The 21,156-nt window shown below is 41.4% G+C and overlaps 1 protein-coding gene across 3 annotated transcripts in view; it reads right to left on the reverse strand.

The window, feature by feature from the left end:
- The window catches only part of spata4 (spermatogenesis associated 4), an 87,634-nt gene that overhangs the window by 62,868 nt on the left and 3,610 nt on the right, over positions 1-21,156 (reverse strand). For 2 of the 3 annotated variants that reach the window (XM_072257676.1, XM_072257675.1), the window contains exons 2-5: positions 16,266-16,395; positions 14,148-14,266; positions 4,700-4,920; positions 3,148-3,261 (exon numbers count right to left, since the gene is read on the reverse strand). In XM_072257676.1, coding sequence (XP_072113777.1) covers positions 3,148-3,261; positions 4,700-4,920; positions 14,148-14,266; positions 16,266-16,395 — 584 coding nt within the window. The remainder of the gene's footprint in view (positions 1-3,147; positions 3,262-4,699; positions 4,921-14,147; positions 14,267-16,265; positions 16,396-21,156) is intronic. The other variant, XM_072257677.1, reaches the window with a different exon arrangement.

Below are 21,156 nucleotides of genomic sequence, written 5' to 3' on the forward strand. Positions count from 1 at the left end.
TGATGCAATGTTAAGAAGTAAAGTATGATAATCAATTAAGTCAAAAATAATGATCACTTAATGAAATGTGTTGCAACAGAATAATGATTAAAGCTTGAGAAACATGAAATTTAGAAGATAGCATTGTTTGAAGTAGACAGTCTGGACAGTACAAGTATATAAAATTCATTAAGAACATGATAATGAAGTATGGTACTTGAAACTGGTAAAGTAGGACAGAAATACTAATTAGGAAATAAAGAGCTGAAAGGAAGGTTTGAAGCATTCAAAAACCCATGTTCCTGAAATGAGTGACATCTGTGACAGGATTTTGGACAATCAGGATAAGGACATCATCACAGGAGTATGTAAATCTGCCAAGGAGCAAATAAGAATGATAAGGAGTAGCTGAATCTGCGAAATAGATAGGAATAGTAACAAATGGAATATAAAATAGATTTTGAAAGGAATGGGGCAAGCTTGCTGTAAATCATTTAGTTAGCAGATGAAAGCATTAAAATATAGGATCAGAAAAAACAATACTTGGAAAACGAGAGTCTACAGGTAACAGGAGAGAAGTGAACACATATCACATTTGTTAAGATGAGGTCACAAGGGAAACTTCAACTGTCATCTTTGTTAAATATTGCTGCTCTGTACTGGATACAACTTAATTCATAAACCTTTTGTAATTGTAATCTATATACCTTACCCATGGTGGTTTGTTGTAGTAACACTCGTTTTGAGTTGGTAAAACAATCTATGAATTGGTAAATCTTACAATTGCAGCAATCAATAACACGGTGGATGTTATCTAGCCAACATCAGATTTTAAAGGTATTTTCAACATTCCTTTTCGGTTAAAAGGGTTATGGGGATATAGCCAGCCTATCCCTGCTCCATTGTCCAATTCTAATGTAATATAGATAGTAAACATAGGTATGGTAAGGGGAATTTAACATTTCACAATTAGAAAATAAATTTTAAGTTGAAGGCATAATATGTCTGAAGCAGGTAAAAAGAAGTGGTTATAAATAGAAACTATACGTTATGACATGCAAATTTGTAAATCACAGTTAGAAATGTTCCTCCAACTCAATTAATCTAGTTCACATGTTGCTGCTTTGAAATCTTCAAATAAATCTGAGATTAATAATCAATAGAAAGCATAATAAAACAAAATCCAAGGGGTGAAATACTACTGGGTTGCCGACAAGGGTATCTGACACAGAGGACAAATTTCACACATATTCCAACCTAAATCTGCCCCTCTTACTCAATCTAGGCACTGGGTTGACCATTAATTTCCAAAACAATTACCATCTTTCAATTGCTTGACTATGGCTACTGGAGAGAGAGAGTGAGTGTGAGAGAGTGTGTGAGAGAGTGAGAGAGAGAAAAAGAGAGAGAGAAAGAGAGAAAGAGAGAGAGAAAGAGAGAAAGAGAGGAAGAGAGTGAGAGAGAGAGAGAGAGAGAGAGAGAGAGAGAGAGAGAAGACAAGCCAAGCTTCCATGGCAAAGCACACAGTAATCTATAATAAAGTTGAAGTAAACAGCTCTGCCCATGGAGGTGAGATTTTTAAAATTTACCTACCACACATGCAGTGAAGCATCAAACTGTTTGAATTGACTTTAGTTTGCGTTAATAACATCTTTGCTCACACAAGCTGGAATATAGCCAAGAAAGCTAAAGGATTGCATTAAACAGACACTGAAATTGGGCAAGAGGTTGGTAATACGTCAACTACCTCCTCAAAGATCATGCCTGGAGGGCATAAACTATTTATAGATTACTGCTGCTAGCAATCCTACTAACAATGATCCAACACAAGTTACAAGCTATTTGGATAGTCTCCACTTGTAACATGACTGTGATAAAAGTAAGCCAGCTGTCCTGGTACACAACTGAACAAATCACCCTCCTCCACGCTTTTCTGCAATTATCCAGCTGAGCTCTATCACATTTACTTAGTTCCTTTCTCCAACATGCTTTTTGATTCCCCTTTCTACTGCTGGCATCCGCCAAATCACCTCCTGCTTCTGTTTCCCACTGACATGCAGACCATACAACTTGACCTGTAAAGCATAGCGTCAGCTTCTGCATGTATATTGATACAACCTCCCCACCTCACTGGACGCCACAAAGACTGTTCCTGATCCCACTTGATGTTGTCAGAATTTTTGTTTGACCGCAATGACATTGCTGGGACTGGACTGCTTGATTTATAAGTAGAGACTCAATAAACTGGAGCTGTCTTCCCTGGAGCTAAGGGAATCAAAGGGGTGATCTTGCCAAGGTTTATAAAATTGTGAGGAGCATAAATAAGGTGGGTGGGCAAAGTTCTTCCCACCACTGCCACCACCAACCATCCTTCCTCCCCCACCCAAGGTACCAAGGAACAGTAGTCTAAAACAACATGGCACAGGTTTAAGGTGAGAGGTGAAAGATTTAAAGGGGAATTGAGGGGCAAGTTTCTCCACAAGATAGTACCGATTATACAGAATGAGCTATCAGAAGAAGTGGTCAAGGCATATAGTAATCACAACATCTAATGGTTATTTCGACAGGACATGTATGCACATGAGATCATGGGTCGGAATGCTATATGGCTCTACTTTTGTTGCACTTCATATAATGCCCAGTAAGCATTAGGATAATGACCACAATTCTGGCCAAAGCAGTATTTCTAATGGAAAACCACAGTGAGAGAAATGGGGAGATGTCAAGATGGAATTCAAAATAAATGTTTCTTAATTATTGTGTTAAAGGAGGAGGTGAGGGGGTATGAATGGTATTCCAGTGCTTAGAGCCTTTCCAATTAAAGACATAGCTGCCACTGTGGAAAGATAATAATTATAAAAGAAAATATACAACAGCCACAAGCTGTCTACTAGCAATCAACTGTCATAACATATTCAAGATGAACAATAATACCAGACAGCCAACGTCACCTGCAACACAGTGGGGGGGGGGGAGTGGATCTGTTGAATATTACCATGAGATAAAGGAACAGAGTAAGGCCATTCAGCCCATTGAATCTGCTCTGATTTTTTATGGAACCCCACAACGTCACCCCTATTACAATATTATCAAAGGAAAAAAAAATCACAATCTGTACTGAAGTTCAAGTTTTTCAAAACCTAATAGAAAATTGGAACTTGATCTTACTTGATTTAGCTCCTGCATTTCTTTTGTTGACAAAATTTATGCGGTCATATTTCTGCTGAGGGAGTGGAAGTCTTGTTGCTTGCTCTCCCAGTGTAGGTTTGACATTAAAATGCTCTGTAAAAAACAAAGATCCTCTTTTTTTTAAACATACACAAAATCTGATAAAACTAATTAAAAGTAAACCTGGCTATTACAGTAGTGTGCAAAAGCCCCAGGCACATACAGTAAATACAGCTGGGGTGCCTAAGACTTTTGCACAGTACTGTAATTTTATGTATTGCATTTTACTGCTGCTGAAAAAAAAACAAAATTTCATGACAGATGTGAGTGAGGATAAACCTAATTCTGATATGGGTCTCTATGAGGACCAAGAGTGGGATGGGGACAGGGACAGGGACAGGATGATCAAGTGGAGAGGGGAGGGAGTGGGAAGCACCAGAAAGACATTCTGTATTGATCAAATAACCAATTGTTTGGAATCAAATGACCTTGCGTGGTGTCTCAGGCCTGGAGGTGTCTGCACCCAAGCCATCCCCGCCTCGACACTCCTTCTCTGCCACTTGTCCCATTCCCCTCGCATGGCGCTCCACCTTTACTATTTCCGACATCCTTTGCTTCAGTCAGATTTACAGTCTCGCTCTCCACTCCACATTGACAAATACAGTACTGTGCAAAAGTCATAGGTATCCTAGCTATACATAATACTAATACTTTTACTGTGAGTGTAGAATTTTTTCATTAAAATCTTTGCCTTTATTGCGTGAAAGGAAACTGCGTGAAAATAATTTTACATATTCTTTTCCAATAGGCTATTTCAGTCAAATACACTATATAGTCAAGTAAGACCAAAATTATACATTGCTTTTTTTTTACTTTTGGAAAGAAGAATATTTAAACACGTCCTCAGATGCTGTATCTCATAGTCAACCATCCAGGAAGATGAACACACTAGCTTAGAGTGTTACCTATCTGCTTGGTCTTACTGATTTTAAATAAACCTTGCTGTTGTAATGTTTCAAGGATGCAGTTAATAATACTGGTAAACAACAGAATATTTACAATCAATAAAATATCCAGTTGTGTTTATCCAGGTTAACACACACAAAATGTTGGTGGAACTCAGCAGGTCAGGCAGCATCTATGGAAAGGAATAAAGAGTGGACACGATTAAGAGTCTTGCCCTGAAATGTCAACTCTTTATTCCTTTTTATAGACGTCGCCTGACTAGGTGAGTTCTTCCAGCATTTTGTGTGTGTTACTCTGGATTTCCAACATCTGCAGAATCTCTTGTTTTCATCCAGGAGGTCAGTGTGATTTATTGAATTTAGACAATTGGTGTTATGTTAATATTTAACACAGGGCCATGTTTTATTGCAAACAAGACCAGATCATGCAAGGGTCGTGGACAAGCATGTAAAGTCAAGAAGTGAAGTCTGCTGATATTTTAACTCTCAATTCTACCTCACTCAAATCAGGAAGGTAACTGCTTATGGAAAGTGCTTAACAACAGTTTGAAAAAGAGATGCAAATACAGCTATGTCTATCTACTCACTTGGATTTTGCTGTCTCGCCAGATGTCTTTGTTGCAAATGCAGATCGATAATATCCAGCGCTTTCTGTTTATTTGTGAACTCATCAGGTTGTTCCAAAACCTCTGTCAACTTCAGGTTACTTTGAATGGCATTGGTAGCAGTTGCTCTTGCAACTATTGGCAATTTTTGCTGGTAAGCATAGTTAGTGAAGTTTATTTCATCATCAAGGATGAGCTTTGCTCTAAAAACAGATGAAATTCAAAGTTCAAAGTAAATCTATTATCAAAGTACATATATGTAACCATATACAACCCTGAGCTTAATTTTCTTGTGGGCATCCACAGTAAGCTCAAAGAAACACAACAGAATCAATGAAAAACCTCACACAAGGACAATCAATGTGCAAAATACAACAAACTGTGCAAATACAAAAAGAAAAATACAAAATAATAATAATAAATAAATGAGCAATAAATATCAAGAACATGAAAGTGAGCCCACAGGCTGTGGGAATGGTTCAGTGTTAGGGTAAATGCAGCTAAGTAAAAGTTATCCCCTCTCATTCAAGAGCTTGATGGTTCAGGGGTAATAACTGTTCCTGAACATGGTGGTGTGGGTCATGAAGCTCCTGTACCTCCTTCCTGATGGCAGCAACGCGAAGAGAGCATGGCCTGGATGGTGAGGGTCCTTAATGATGGATGCTGCGTTCCTGTGACAGTGCTCCTTGTTGAAGTACTTAACGGTGGGGAGTGCCTGACCAGTGATGAACTGCGCAGTACCCACTGCTTTTTGTAGGCTTTTCCATTCAAGGGCATTGGTGTTTCCATACCAGGCCTTGACGTAACAAATCAGTATACTCTCCACTGCATATACAGTATATATAGAAGATGTGACAAGATTATGGTGAGTTGGGACTAAAAATGTAAAGGCTTTTCCAAGTACAGTTCCTAATCAATATTAGGATTAAGAAAATTAATTTTATCACTAAAACCTCTTTTTTAGTTGATTTCAGCCCATTTTCCCACTCCTTACAAATTAGAGTAAAGGGAGGAAGATAACTCCAGATGTTTTCTGGAGACATCATGTAGACTGAAAGATTTCTGAATAATATTTCCATTAAAGACATAAATGCATTGTACTGGCCAGTGGTGTAGTGGCATCAGCATCGGACTTTGAGGTAAATGGTCCCTAGTTTGGATCCAGCTGGCTCCTTCTGTGCTGGGTTTAGCGTCAAACTAGCAACTCGGCCTCGTAAAAACCGTTGAAATGCTGCAGAATAAAACCAGCAGAGCAGTAATGGCTGGAGTTTCTGCCAAAAATGAGGGAAGTGCAAGACAGGTATATTATAAATAAGAATGGAAGAAAGACACTACCGTAGCTGGCAAGTGAAGTCAGAGCCAAAGTGAAAGCACAAGGAAGCCAAAGCTAGTGTGAAGATAGAGAATTCAGAAGCTTTTAAAAACTTGCAGAAGGAAACTAAGAAGGTCATTAGGAAGGAAAAGATGAATTATGAAATGAAGCTGGCGACTAATATCAAAGAAGATACTAAACAACAGGAATTCTGCAGATGCTGGAATTTCAAGCAACACACATAAAAGTTGCTGGTGAACGCAGCAGGCCAGGCAGCATCTCTAGGAAGAGGTGCAGTTGACGTTTCAGGCCGAGACCCTTCGACAAAGGGTCTCGGCCTGAAACGTCAACTGCACCTCTTCCTAAAGAAGATACTAGAAGCTTTTTTAAGTATATAAAGGGTAAAAGAGAGTTGAGGATAGATATAGAACCAATAGAAAATGACATTGGAGATATTGTAATGAGAGACGCAGAGATGGCAGAATGTGTAATTTGCAACAGTCTTCCCACTGGAAGACATTTGCAGTATAACGGACATTCAAAAGCGTCAGAGAAGTGAAGTATGTGCAGTGAAAATTACAACTGAGAAGGTGCTGAGAAAGCTTAATGGTCTGGGGGTGAATAAATCTCCTGGACCTGATGGAATGCACCCTTGGGTTCTGAAGGAAGTAGCTAGAGAGATTGCAGAGGCATTAACAATGATCTTTCAAGAAACTATAGATTCTGGCATTGTACCGTACGACTGGAAAATTGCAAATGTTACTCTGCTATTTAAGAAGGGTGGGAGACAGCAGAAAGGAAACTATAGACCGGTTAGCCTGACATCAGTGGTTGGGAAGTTGTTGGAATCGATTGTTAGGGATGAGATTACAGAATACCTGGAGGCACATGACAAGATGGGCCAATGCCAGCATGGTTCCCTGAAAGGAAAATCCTGCCTGACTAACCTACTGTAATTTTCTGAGGAAGTTACAAACAGGGTAGATAAAGGAGATGTAGTGGATGTGGTGTACTTGGATTTTCAGAAGGCCTTTGACAAGGTGCCGCACATGAAGCTGCTTAGCAAGATAAGAGCCCATGGAATTACAGGGAAGTTACTGGCATGGATGGAACATTGGCTGATTGGCAGAAAACAGAGAGTGGGAATAAAGGGATCCCATTCTGGCTGGCTGCCGTTTACCAGTGGATTTCCACAGGGCTCAATGTTGGGACCGCTGCTTTTTACGATGTACGTCAATGACTTGGATCATGGGATTAATGGATTTGTGGCTAAATTTGCTGATGGTACAAAGATAGATGGAGGAGCGGGTGGTGTTGAGGAAACAGAGAGCTTGCAGAGAGATTTTGATAGTTTAGAGGAATGGGCAAAGAAGTGGCAAATGAAATACAATGTTGGAAAGTGTATGGTCATGCACTTTGATGGAAGAAATAAACGGGCAGACTATTATTCCGATGGGGAGAGAATTCAAAATGCAGAGATGCAAAGGGACTTGGGAGTCCTTGTGCAGGATGCCCTAAAGGTTAACCTCCAGGTTGAGTCAGTGGTGAAGAAGGCAAATGCCTTCTTCATTTCTCAAGGTATAGAATATTTGAGCAGGGATATGATGTTGAGGCTCTATAAGGCACTTGTGATACCACACTTGGAGTATTGTGTGCAGTTTTGGGCTCCTTATTTTAGAAAGGATATACTGACACTGGAGAGGGTTCAGAGAAGATTCACAAGAATGATTCCAGGAATGAAAGGGTTACTGTATGAGGGACATCTGGCAGCTCTTGGGCTGTATTCCCTGGAGTTCAGGAGAATGAGGGGGGGATCTCATAGAAACATTCCGAATGTTAAACGGTTTGAAGATTAGATATGGCAAAGTTATTTCCCATGGTAGGGGAGTCTAGGACAAGAGGGTATGACCTCAGGATTGAAGGACATCCATTTAGAACAGAGATGCAGAGAGGTTACTTTAGTCAAAGGATGGTAAATCTGTGGAATTTGTTGACATTTGTGGCTGTGGAGATCAAGTCATTGGGTGCATTTAAGGCAGAGATAAATAGGTTGTTGATTAGCCAGGGAATCAAAGAGTATGGGGTGAAAGCAGGGTAGTGGGGATGACTGGAAGAATTGGATCAGCCCAAGAATGAATGGTGGAGCAGACTCGATGAGCCGAATGGCCTACTTCTGCTCCTATATCTTATGGTCTTAAATGGAAAATTTGCCACCTAATGTGCCATAAGGCACAAAAAGGAACAACAATATAGATTCATTCTTTTCAAACAGATTTTTAATTTCATGTGGCAGAATGGAAGCAAGAAATTTTCCTTCCACATTTTATAATCTTACCACAATACTCCTTTGAAAGGATTAGGAATGGGTTGCTGATGAAATCGGCTTGAAAACATCAACTCCCTTGTCCATTCGTCCCCCCCATCCCTCCCCACTGATCTCCCTCCTGGCACTTATCCGTGTAAACAGAACAAGTGCTACACATGCCCTTACACTTCCTCCCTTACCACCATTCAGGGCCCCAAACAGTCCTTCCAGGTGAGGCAACACTTCACCTGTGAGTCGACTGGGGTGATATACTGCGTCCGGTGCTCCCGATGTGGCCTTTTAAATATTGGCGAGACCCGATGCAGACTGGGAGACCGCTTTGCTGAACATCTACGCTCTGCCTGCCAGAGAAAGCAGGATCTCCCAGTGGCCACACATTTTAATTCCACATCCCATTCCCATTCTGACATGTCTATCCACGGCCTCCTCTACTGTAAAGATGAAGCCACACTCAGGTTGGAGGAACAACACCTTATATTCCGTCTGGGTAGCCTCCAACCTGATGGCATGAACATCGACTTCTCTAACTTCCGCTAGGCCCCAGCTCCCCCTCGTACCCCATCCGTTACTTATTTTTATGCACACATTCTTTCTCTCACTCTCCTTTTTCTCCCTCTGTCCCTCTGAATATACCTCTTGCCCATCCTCTGGGTCGCCCCCCCCCTTGTCTTTCTTCCCGGACCTCCTGTCCCATGATCCTCTCGTATCCCCTTTTGCCAATCACCTGTCCAGCTCTTGGCTCCATCCCTCCCCCTCCTGTCTTCTCCTATCATTTTGGATCTCCCCCTCCCCCTCCAACTTTCAAATCCCTTACTCACTCTTCCTTCAGTTAGTCCTGATGAAGGGTCTGGGCCTGAAACGTCGACTGCACCTCTTCCTACAGATGCTGCCTGGCCTGCTGCGTTCACCAGCAACTTTGATGTGTGTTGCTTGAATTTCCAGCATCTGCAGAATTCCTGTTGTTTGCGTTGAAACGTCAACTGTTTATTCTTCTCCATAGATGCTGCCTAACCTCTCGAGCTCCCCCAGCATTTTGTGTGTGTTACAAGGTTATATCAAAATTTCAACAATTATTTTCAATAAGGCCCAATGTAAAATAACTTTATACCCAACTATTCTTGGCAGAAATATTTCTAGTCACTCAATGAATTTCTAACATGGTTTCGCACATAATCACCTCTATTTTCACCTCAAACGCTTGGAAAAAAAAATCCATCTGAAATTCAGAGTGTTGCAAACTACAGCAAGGGAAAGTGATATTAATGAGCTATAGAATCATTCTTATAAAACAATGCTACGCTTTCTTTGGCCTTTACACAACTTGCAAAGAATAAATGCCAGGAGAAAGTTTAGTGGGGCGGGATGAATGGACAAGGGAATCACAGAGGGTGTGATGCCTGCAGAAGGCTGGGAGTAGTGGGGAAGGTAAAGATGTAATTTGTTGTAGGGTCCCATTGAAGATGGCGGAAGCTGCAGAGAATGATGTGTTGGATGCAGAGGCTCATGGAGTGGTAGACGAGGACAAGAGGAACTCAATCCCCGTTAAAGCTGCGGGAAGATGGGGTGAGCACGGATGGCTGGAAAATGGATGAGATGTGGGTGAGGGCAGGATCAAAAGTGGAGGAAGGAAAATCTTGTTCTTTGAAGAAGGAGGACATATCTGATGTCCTGGAAAGGAAAGCCTCATTCCTGGGAACAAATGCATAGACACAAAGGAACTGAGAAAAGAGAATGGCATTTTTGCAGTTGACAGTGTGGGAAGAGATATATACTAAGGTAGAATACGTATTGGTCCTTCAATCTACACCTGGCATTAATGTGGTACCTGGCTGTTACAGCAGATGGAGCTAAGTTGCTTGACACCGGTCACTGGCCCTTTTACTATCACAATGTTTTCATTTTCATTCTTGGAATAATCATTAATGTCCTCTATTTAAATAATAGGAAGGCAGAAATCATTTAATGGGCAAGTGGAATCAACTGCATGCATCCTTTTGTTTGACTCCTTTGTGTTCCAAGACAGCATTCAAGGCAGGCAACATGATTAAAGAGAAACTACCAAAATTCAACTTTAAAGTTGCTGCAGGCATTACATTTACAAATTTAACAACTGCCAGAAGTACATAGAAGACACAGATTAAAGAAACAGTGATTTAAAGGCTGCAATTTTTGAGCTAAGGAAAATTTCCAAAACCCTGCCGTTTAGCATTCTAAATTCTCTACAATCTATGGGTCAGTACCAGATTTTCTTTACAGTTCTGTGAAAAGCTTGATGGTTAAGTAAATGGGCCAAAGGGCTTGTTTCCAATCCATAAATGAATGATAGTTTGTGTTATTTTGTAGAGGATATGAGGGGTGGTGATAAAAATGCACAGTGCAAACAGACGTACTATCTATGCAAACTTTATAACTGATGTATATCTTCATTAAGTTAGAAGATTAAGGCTATCAAAACGTGCTAGTTTACCAATTGTAATTTGTGTCATTCCTTTCCCAAATATAATGATTTCTATTTTGTTTTAGTTTTATGGCTGCTATTGAGCCACAAGACCAAAGAAGCAGAATTAGGCCATTTGACCCATTGAGTGTGCTCTTCCATTCTACCTTGGCTGATTTATTATCCCTCTCAGTCTCATTCTCCTGTCTTCTCCCCATAACCTTTGATGCCCTTACTAATCAAGACCTATTAACCACCACTTTAAATATACCTAATGACTTGGCCTCCACAGCTATCTGTGGCAATGCATTCCACAGATTCACCACCCTCTAACTAAAGCAGGGGTTTCGGACCTGGGATCCACTGCCACAACCACGGATTCGGCAGCGCAATAGATACGGCAATTGCGCTTGTGAATATGCACTTGTCAGCTAATTATTATTTAATTGTGATAGTATTTAGTTCCACACTTGTCATCATAGTGGTTGTCGAGACTTGGACACAGCAACACTTCACTGCCTGCTTACATTCTACCTTGCCTGAGAAGTTGGACTCTCGAATCAACTGACTCTGAAGACTAACAGTATTCATTTTGTTCTTACTTGTTCTTTTCAGCCTAGGTGTAGGCTACGTTTTCCATTTGAGTTTTGGTTAACGGCCCTGTTTGGCCTACTGTTCATTGTTTTCTCTTCCCTTTAACACTGTTCATATTAAAGTCTGTGAACTATTGACCTGCTTCAGTGTCTCTCGCTCCGCACTTGGGCCATATCTGAACCATGTGACAGCAAGTCTCGACCACACAAAGATAGACCCAGCAGAGAGAGAGAAGGCAGCTGACCTTGGCCATGAGATTCATTGGTCAGAGTGATTCATCGAGGCAACAATGTTCTTTTGGAATTCCTATGTATAAACTCTCGTTTCTGTCTCCATCATGACAGAAGGATCTTGCCAAGTAATGGACCCAGCAGAGTTTGAACAGTGACGTTTTGACACTGGTGGCTTGAGGAGAGGGTGCCTTCTATTCTCAGCGCATGTCCTGCCTCTACATTCCTAGAGACCCGAGTCTACCTACTGGGCTTCTCTCGTCCACATTGAGTTTCTCCAGTATCCATTCCAAGCTTTTCAAGTCACAAGTACCCAGGTTCCCAGCTTTGTGGTCCCGTGACTCAGGTCTGTATAACAAATGAGCACTTCAAGCAAGCTTATCAATTGATTCAACAAATCATCGTTCAAGTCAATAGTGTAAATTCTGGAAGAGCCCTACTCCAAAAGCTGATCCTTGGCTAGACAGTGCATATACACAAGTAAAGTAAATCAAGAGTATTTTTAACTTCTTGACGAAAGTTATTGTATAGACTGGGAAAACTGAACTTTCATATAGCAAATTAAACAGATCTACAGAGAACCAGCTAGCTTAGCGATGAAAGAAATCTGTCTATGCTGTCTTGATCTGTAAAATTGAGAGTATATCCTAATTGCCTCTAGAAAGAATTGTGCAAGATTTGAAAAGGTTCCTTCTCTAGGTTTTAAGTTTCATGTTTTCAAGGTTTCCCAAGCACTTTTCTCTTCGTTCCCAAAGTTTTTATTTCTCCAATTGTTTCCATGGCTTATTCAATGTGTCTAGGGTTTTTCAATGTTCTCCCCTTCTCGGACTCCCAAGCCTCCCTCTCAGCTCCGCCTGAGGTTTCTTGATCTCACTCGGGATTCCCTGGTCTCTCAGTCTGTTGAGGTTTCCAGGTCTCTCAGTCTCTCTGGATCCCCAGGTCTCCCTGCCTCTCAAGTTCCCCAGGTCTCTCGAGTCTTCACTGGATCTCGAGTTTTCAGGTCTTCCAGGGCCATCAGGTGCCAGCTATAGGGAGGGGGGTCATGTACTGACTTCCTCAGACCTGTGCAGGGCATTAGAGAACATTGGGCTCTGAGGTTTTTTGAGCACCTGAATTGGTTAATTGTTGCTTAACAACAGTTACTAATGGTTTAAGAGTTCCTTGTATTTTTCTCAAGTGACTTGCTCTTTGTAATGCGGTTTCCTGGTGCTTTCTGTTTAAGTTTAAGTTTATTTTGACAGGCTCAGGGATTCTGTGTTAATTTTATTGTTGAAGCAGATGCCCGATTAGCTCCAATTGGAGGGGCCTCATTTTGAGAATGATTCATCCCACAGAGCCACTTGGTCGAGCTATCTCTGTATAAGCTCTTATTTTTGTCTCTACATGGAAGTCTTTGGCTCCATATTGGCAGTGCATACCATGGCAATTATCTACCAGCATCACTGAAGGACATCTTGGACAAATCCCTCATTCGGGATTTCCAGCGGACACAGGTCTGTGGCGCCTCAGGGGCTGCACCTAGAGAGGGCGGCCCTGTCACAACCACGAATTCAGCAGTGCAGTAGATACAGCAATTGCGCTTGTGAATATGCACGTGTCAGCTAATTATTATTTCATTGTGATAGTATTTAACTCCATACTTGTAGTCGTAGTGCTTGTCAAGACTTGGACACAGTAACCCTTCACTGCCTGCTTGCATTCCACAAATTGGATTGTCGAGTCAACTGACTCTGAAGACTAGTAGTATTCGATTTATTCTTAGTTGTTCTTTTTAGTCGCAGTGTAGGCTATGTTTTCCATTTGGGAGTTATATTTAATAGCCCTGTTTGGCCTAGTGCTTATTATTTTCTTTTCCCTTTAACACTGTTTGCATTAAAGTCTGTGAACTATCGATCTGCTTCAGTGTCTCTCACTCCGCACTTGGGCCATATCCGAACCGGGTGACATCCACATACCTCTTGCTTAATGATATTGAAACATGGTTCAACCATGGTTGGGAACCCCTGATCTAATGAAATTCCTCCTCATCTCTGTCCTGAAGGCACATGTTTCTGTTCTGAGGCTGTGACCCCTAGTCCTAGACTCCCACATTATAGGAAACATCCTCTCCACATTCACACTATGGAACCCTTTCAATGCATTATAAGGCATTTGTCAGACCACATTTGGAGTATTGTGAGCTCTATCTAGGCCTTTCAATATTAGATAGGTTTCAATGAGATCCCCACATTCTTCGAAACTCCAATAAGTACAGGCATGGAGCCATCAAATGCTCCTCATACATTAACCCTTTTATTGCCGGGATCATTCTCATGCACCTCCTCTGGACCCTCTGGCAGTCATCTGGTATCCAGTCCAAATGTCCATTCTCTGCACAGCATCTAGACAGCAAGGACTAGCAACCTCATCTTTTCCACCACTGAAATGTGATACTTAATCCCTTCAGCAATATTCATTTGCATGCATATTGATGTCAGTTGCAAAGTGAACATTTTATAAACCAAAACACAATGTGGAATACAGATACTCACTGTCTATTTGTCAGCAAAGCATATATATGTTGTATCAGACATTCTGCTCCCCCTGGTTTAGAATGCATTGTAGCATGAATGAATTCCTTCGGAATATTCAATTTTTTCCTGAATATAAACTTGAAAGGGAAAGTAATTTTGAAATGAAATTGTAGACTTCCATAAACAGCACAGATTTTAAACAGAGTGATATAGTATAATCATCTGACACTGTTATTATATGTAAAGCTGTAATTTGCATTTTAACTATAATTGCTTTTCTATTCTGAGAGAGTCTGCACTTCTCACATTATTTGCATTTTAATCTCACTTCAAAAATCTATCAATGCCATTATGTACTGTATAACTTTTAGTTTTAAATATTTCAACGGACCTTATGATATATTCTAACAGCCTTACATGTTGAGAGATTTTCCAGGATTTACTGGATTTACCTTCAAAATGGCTTAAATTCTAATATCGCGTGGAAAATCCTCAACTCAAAAGCCAGCAGATTTGCTCAATCTGCCAAATTTTAAGTACTTAATCACTTAAAAGCTCAGGACTCAAATGTAGTCCACTGCTCCAGATAAGTGATGACGCTGAGATCTTTCAGCTTTGTGATTAAACTGATGCAAGTGTTGTAGGTTGGGATGATTGGGATGGAATGACTTTTGGAGAATGGTAATTAGATCACTATTTCATTACTTAAATGTGCTTGACTATTTTTAATTGTGTGTGTTTCTTACTGTTTTATGTTTTTTTTTTCAATTTTAACTTAATTTGTAAATGCAATTATTTCTAAACATTTGTGAATGCCAAAGGCCTCTGTAATTGTTATGGTCATTCTAGACAGGGGTTCCCAACCTGGGATCCATGGGGTACAAAAAGGTTGAGAATCCCCGCTGTAGAGTGTGACTGATAATCCACAGGGAGGTACTGCCTTACGCTGGGCCATATCAATTAGCTGGCATCCTATCCAATGACACTGAGCCCAGTATGAAAGAAGCAGAACTGCCCAAGGGCAGCTGACCAACAACTTGGGTAGCTTCCTGGTCAGCAGAAGACCTGTGCATCAGTCTCTTCGATTCTCTCGCAGGCTGAGCAGAAACAACTTCTCTGGAGAGATTATATTGCTCAGGAAACCATTTTTTATCCAAGCTGTTGATACCAAATAGGATAAATAAAACAGAAGATAATGGCCTTCACACACAAAATATTGGAGGAACTTAGCAGGTCAGGCATCTGTGGAGGGGAATAAACAGCCAACCTCTTGTGCCAAGACCTTTCACCAGGACCATTCATCAAATCCTGATTAAGGGTCTTGGCCTGAAAAATCGACTGTTTATTCCATTCCATAAAGGTTGCCTGACCTGCTGAGTTCCTCTGACATTTTGTGTGTGTTGCTCAAGATTTCCAGCATCTGTAGAATCTATTGTATCAGACAATGGCTTTCAACCCATGGGAGCAGACAGAGCTGTCACTAGTATTTCCCTCCAGAGCAAATTTCCCTATAATAGAGACATTCATAGAACTGCACTCTTGAAACGTTCCTCTCAACCTCCTACCAGCCCCACAGCTCTAGAACGCCCTGCATAAGGAGTCCTACAAGCATGTTTCTGCGGTACTGCTCTTCACTAACTGTTCCAGGTTTACTATGCCCTTCACTTCATTGTGGCATCCATTCATTTAAGTAGCATCACTCCCCAGTTGCGCTCCCCAGTTGCTGGAAGGATGTGGCTTGGAACGTGTAATAACCCTTTTAAGAGTTGCCTGTAAATATCATTTCATTAACGTTCATACTAAAATCATGTTGAGGGACAGCACAGTGGCACAAATAGTCAGTGTCTTACAACACTACAGATCTGGCCTCTGAGACCGTCTGTGTGGAGCTTGTATGTTCTCTCTGTGACTGCATTAGTTGCCTCCAGGTACTCTGGTCTCCTTCCACATCCCAAAGTAGGTAGGTTAATTGGCCAATGACAATGTCAACCTCAGCATAGCTTAACAGGGTAAAACCTGATAACACTGTAAGGTAATGATTATGAAGCTTGCAAAACTGAATTACGGTGACCCACAACATTATTGAAAAGTATGTGGAATAATTTCTTTGCTGAGCTCTCAGGATTCTGTACTCACATTTTCCAGTCTTGACCAGTTCTTCAGCTTGGAAGGAAATGAGACTCCATTATTAAAGACAGTGATGTCAATATCATGGGGATAGTACCAGGAGAAGATTTCAGCTACAAGATAACCATTACAGAAGTCCCTATGAATTATAATGAACAAATATATTCGGAATGGGTTAGGTATCAGGCTGAAAATTCTGGAACAAATTTGCTATCAATTTGACAACTGGTTTATTCTCAAAATAAAATTATTTTTGCAGTTTCATAAACTAAAAATTGAGAATTTATTGTATTCTACTTAGAGATCTTCATTTCCATATTCCCATTACTGAGTTGCTGTGCTGCAGCAGTTCAGCATTTCCTGTGTACAAAATTTCCAAAATGTATTAGTATCAATACTTTGTAATTATTGAAAAAAGCAAATTGTTTTTCCTATTCTTTCGATGAAAATAAATAATTTCACAACATGCGTTGTACTCTATCTGCCAGCCTCTTTCTCAATCCTTTATTTAATTTGTCTGTGGACTCTTCACTGTTCACTTTCCCACCTAATTTAGTAACAATAAATTTAAAGACATTATACTTACTGTAGTACCTACAACCAAGTCATTTATGTACTGTAGTCTGTGTATATTTAAGATTTCTAATTGATTTATGTATCAGCCCATTAATTAATTGAAAATTACCCATTAATTCCTACTCTATTTTCTGCTCTTTGACCAAACTGCTATTCAAGTTATCCATAACAGTGCACACCATAATTTTGGTATAATAATTCATGTCGTTTCTTATTGAGTCTTTTGAAAATGTTGACATGCTATCTATTCGCTCCCTTTTATTGAGACTGTTAAGTACAACTTTGAAAACTACTAGATTTGCAACTTTCCTTTTTGTGTAATCATATCATGTACTTTAAAATGTACCTACTATCACTTTCATAGCAATGAATTTTTGGATTTTTCTCCAGCTTTCAATAATAGGTTAACGGCTCTCCCATTTTCTCAGTCATTCATTTCTTGAATTCAAAATGAATTCCGGAAAGATCTGCTATTAGCTTCGTGGGATGTCATGTTTGTAAGAGATAATGCAGATAAAGTCTTCAGCATCAGACTGATTTAGAAGAAATTTATGTATATCAAATACACATTAAAATACTGAGAAAGTTACATAACTATGTAACAAAATATAGCACAAAATAAATTTCTGATGGCTTCTGGTAACACTCACTTTAAAAGAGTAATATAAGTGTATTACCCTGGTAAAAGTTTAACCTCTAATGTTGCAGTGTATTTCATGTAATGGTTTCTCTGCAGAAGCAGTGTGTTCTGCTGGCAGTGTTTGGGTTACCATTTAAGATAAGGGATGCTTGGTAACGTTTGTGTCTCCCAGTCAGGAACTGGGAGAAGATTCTAGAGAACGCTGGGGGAGCAACTTTTCCGACAGTCACTGGCGTGGGTTGAAGTCTTTATTGGCAGGAGATGGAGAGAGAAGGACTGTTGGTTTTAATCCGGCGGGAATGTGCGATCTGATGGAACCAAAGGGGAACTTCTACCAGGGAGCGGTGACTAGGAGTTGGTGCAGAGAGTACATTGGAAACAACGGCTTTTGGAAGATTTGTGCTCCACCTGTGCACATTTGACTGTTTAATTATAACGGGCCCTTTTAGTTTTCTTCTTTCATTTCTTTAATAACTCATTTGTTAACATTCATAAATATAGTTTCTTTATAATTGTATACAGTGTATGATCTGTTATTTCTTGCCAACAGGCGATTGCAGGGGGCAGTAAATCACACAGCATTTACACAGACTGGGGTTTGGGTGGGCGAGACATCCCAAACTCAAGGATTTGGTGGGACCAAAGTCAGATACACCCTAGATGTACAGAGTTTGAGAAAGATGGGCTCCTTGCCTCAGAGTCCAGTGAGCTGCATTTCCAGAGATGCCCAGTAAAAAGCGACATCATTGTGGGGGTATCGTCCAGGATTGAATTTGTTGAACACTGTGTGATTGACGTTAGAACTGATTAAGTGATTTTGTGTTTCAGCCTGCGTTAAACTATTGTCCAGGAAAGTGATTAAGATACGTGGTTACGGACACTGCAGGGGTTAAGTATTGGGTTGTGATTCAAAAGGATTACCCGTAACTAATGCTTGTGTTCTGAGCAGGGTGGATATTCGCAGCCCAGATGAATTGTTGATTAGGGTTTTAAGTACTTTTAAAGCATTAGGGAAAGTTAAAATTAGGGAGCGACAGTTTGACCAAAAGGCAGGCAAAGAAATGTGGTTTTAGTTCAGACTTGCGAAGATGTGATGGGACTGGATCTGCCTGTTACCACTGGGGTCCCAGGAGAGGCAGGGCCTTGGGCCGTCCTTACTTTCCGAGAAAGGGGGAGTGTAGGTGAGGGTGCTGAATTGGAAACTGAGTTTCCTGTAGCTGAGGGTGGAGACTTTAAAGACAAGTTGCGCTCATTTAAGCGGAGTGAGGGAAAGAAGTGGTCTGATGTGGAAAGTCCAATGAGTCCTCCAGTGAGGTGTGAAAATTCTGGGCTGGTATCGGCCCTTATGTCCCTGGTGGATAAATGGCAAAGTGAACCGGTAGAGAGTCAAAGTTACCATAGAATGAAAATGCTCTTGAGAGTGAAGCCCACCCCCAAGGAGGAGGAGGAATATGAGACTTTGGCAGAGCAGACCCTGCAGATACTGGATGAGTGGTAGTGCTCTGATAATGTGAAAAGACAGCGACTGTTAAGCCTAAAAGGTCCAGCCACTGAACTGATGAGGTCCTGGAAGGCAGAGAACCCCTTAGCTACTTTTGTGGCTACATGCAAGCATAGAAAGTGTTTTGGCATGAAGCTTCTGACAGGGTTTAGCAGCATGTTTCAGAAGAAAGGGGAGAAACTTTCTGCCTACGTTTTCTGCTTAGAGAGACAGCTGCTTTGTTTGCAGCGTAAAGGGGCCATACAACTGGCTCAGGTGAATCAATTAAGGATGGACCAATTGGCAAAGGGCACACAGTCACATGACATGATTGCTTTAAGCCTCCAAATGTCTCATAAGACGAGCCCCACCCCTGTTTGTTGCATTGATCAGAGAAGAAGGAGAGGTGGAAAATGCAGTGGAGGAGCGAGAGGCCTCTATCAGCAGGGCACAATCCTCGGTAGTAGCCTCTGTTGCTGAAGCGACCCCTAATGCCATACAGGTGGGACTTTTGCAGAATTTTGTGAAAGATTTGAGAGCTGAGGTATCCAGGTTGATACTGATGTGTGCTATCACCAAGCATGACAAAGCCAATAGGGAGCCGAACCCACTGGTGAGACATACTAAGCAGAGGGGTCCCTTGAAAAGGGGAGTGACTGGTATTCTCTGTTACAACTATGGTGAGGGGGGTCAGTTCAGGTGGGAGGACAGGAAAACCTTCGAAAAGTGAACTATGACTACTTAAACAGAAGGGGAAGTCGGGAAACTTTAGTGAGACCCAGTGGGGGAATGTCCTGGCATCTGGGGGGGGGGGGAGGGGTAGTGGAGAAACACATTCCAATCAATGTTTCAAGGAAAACACCAAAGTGCAAAACCCTATTCCTGGAGGCTTAGTGGAGCCAGGCTCTAGTGTATCCCTACTGATGACTACCCATATGATGGTTATGTGTCGTTGAAGCTGGAGTTTTCAGAGGTAGATGTGGGAGTAGCTGAGGTCCTCGATACATTACTGTTGGTCTGTCCAGACCCAGTTGAGAAGGGTGAAATTTTAATTCTTGTTGGAACAAATACTCCTATTGTGAGGAGGCTAGTGGGAGAGAATTGGAGATCTCCATGAAAACCTTGTCCTTTCACCCGGTGTTCAGAGCTGTTTTTGAGAAAGTGCAAGCCCATCCTAGGCCAGATAATGAGCACAAACAAGGAACTATGTGGTACACCTCATCTAAACCCACCATATTACAGCCTATGGAAGTAGCTAGAGTGACGGGAAACTCCAGATTTCATGGAATGCCTGATGCTGAGGCCCTCCTGGTGGATACTCCGGAAGACCACGAAGAGGAGTCACACTTACCTGCTGGGTTATTAGTGAGGCCTGAACTGCAGAGGCAGTCAGTTCTACAGGGAAACAAGATGACAGTGATTGTCAGGAATACCTTGGAGAGGGAAGTCAGCCTCAGGCAGTGAATGCTGATGCAACATCTTTTTCTGGTGACTGTAATGTCCAGCTTTCCTGTGAGAAAAGCAGGAGGGAGGCCATCTCCTAGAACAGGAAAGATGACAGCCAAGTCATTCAACTTTGCTGACTCCCCGGTACCTGGAGGTTGGAAAAGGAGACTGACAGGGAAGATGTTGAAGTTCGAAGATATTTGTTTCTACTGACGAGTTTGATGTGGGTTGTTCCAAGAGTACTTGCCACACCATCCGAGTGACAAAGGACACCCCTTTCGGAGAAAGGTCTTGGCGACTAGCATCCACAGAGGTGGAGGATGTTCAGCAGCATCTGCGGAAGCTGGGATTATCACTGAGTCCAGGAGTCCCTATGCATCACCTATAGTAGTGGTGAAGAAGAAGAATTGGAAGATACGAATGCGTGTTGACTATCAAGACACTAAACCGATGCACAGTCCCAGACCGGTATACTGTTCTGCGCTGCTCTGCCTGAGTGAAGTGAAATGGTTCAGTGTGCTGGACCTAAGGAGTGAGTATTATCAGATACCCATGAGCAAGGCTGCAAAGGAGAAGATGGCATTCGTATCTCCACCTGGATTCCTCCAGTTTGAAAAGATGCCCCAGGGCACATCAGGAGCACAAAATTGTTGGGGATATGAACTTGCTTGAGGTACTGGTGTCCCTGGATGATCTCACTGATTTAGGGTCCACCCTGGAAGAGCACAAGACGAGGCTAGTGAAGGTGTTAGGCTGCC

Source organism: Mobula birostris, chromosome 5, assembly GCF_030028105.1.
Source record: "Mobula birostris isolate sMobBir1 chromosome 5, sMobBir1.hap1, whole genome shotgun sequence".
NCBI lineage: Eukaryota > Metazoa > Chordata > Chondrichthyes > Myliobatiformes > Myliobatidae > Mobula > Mobula birostris.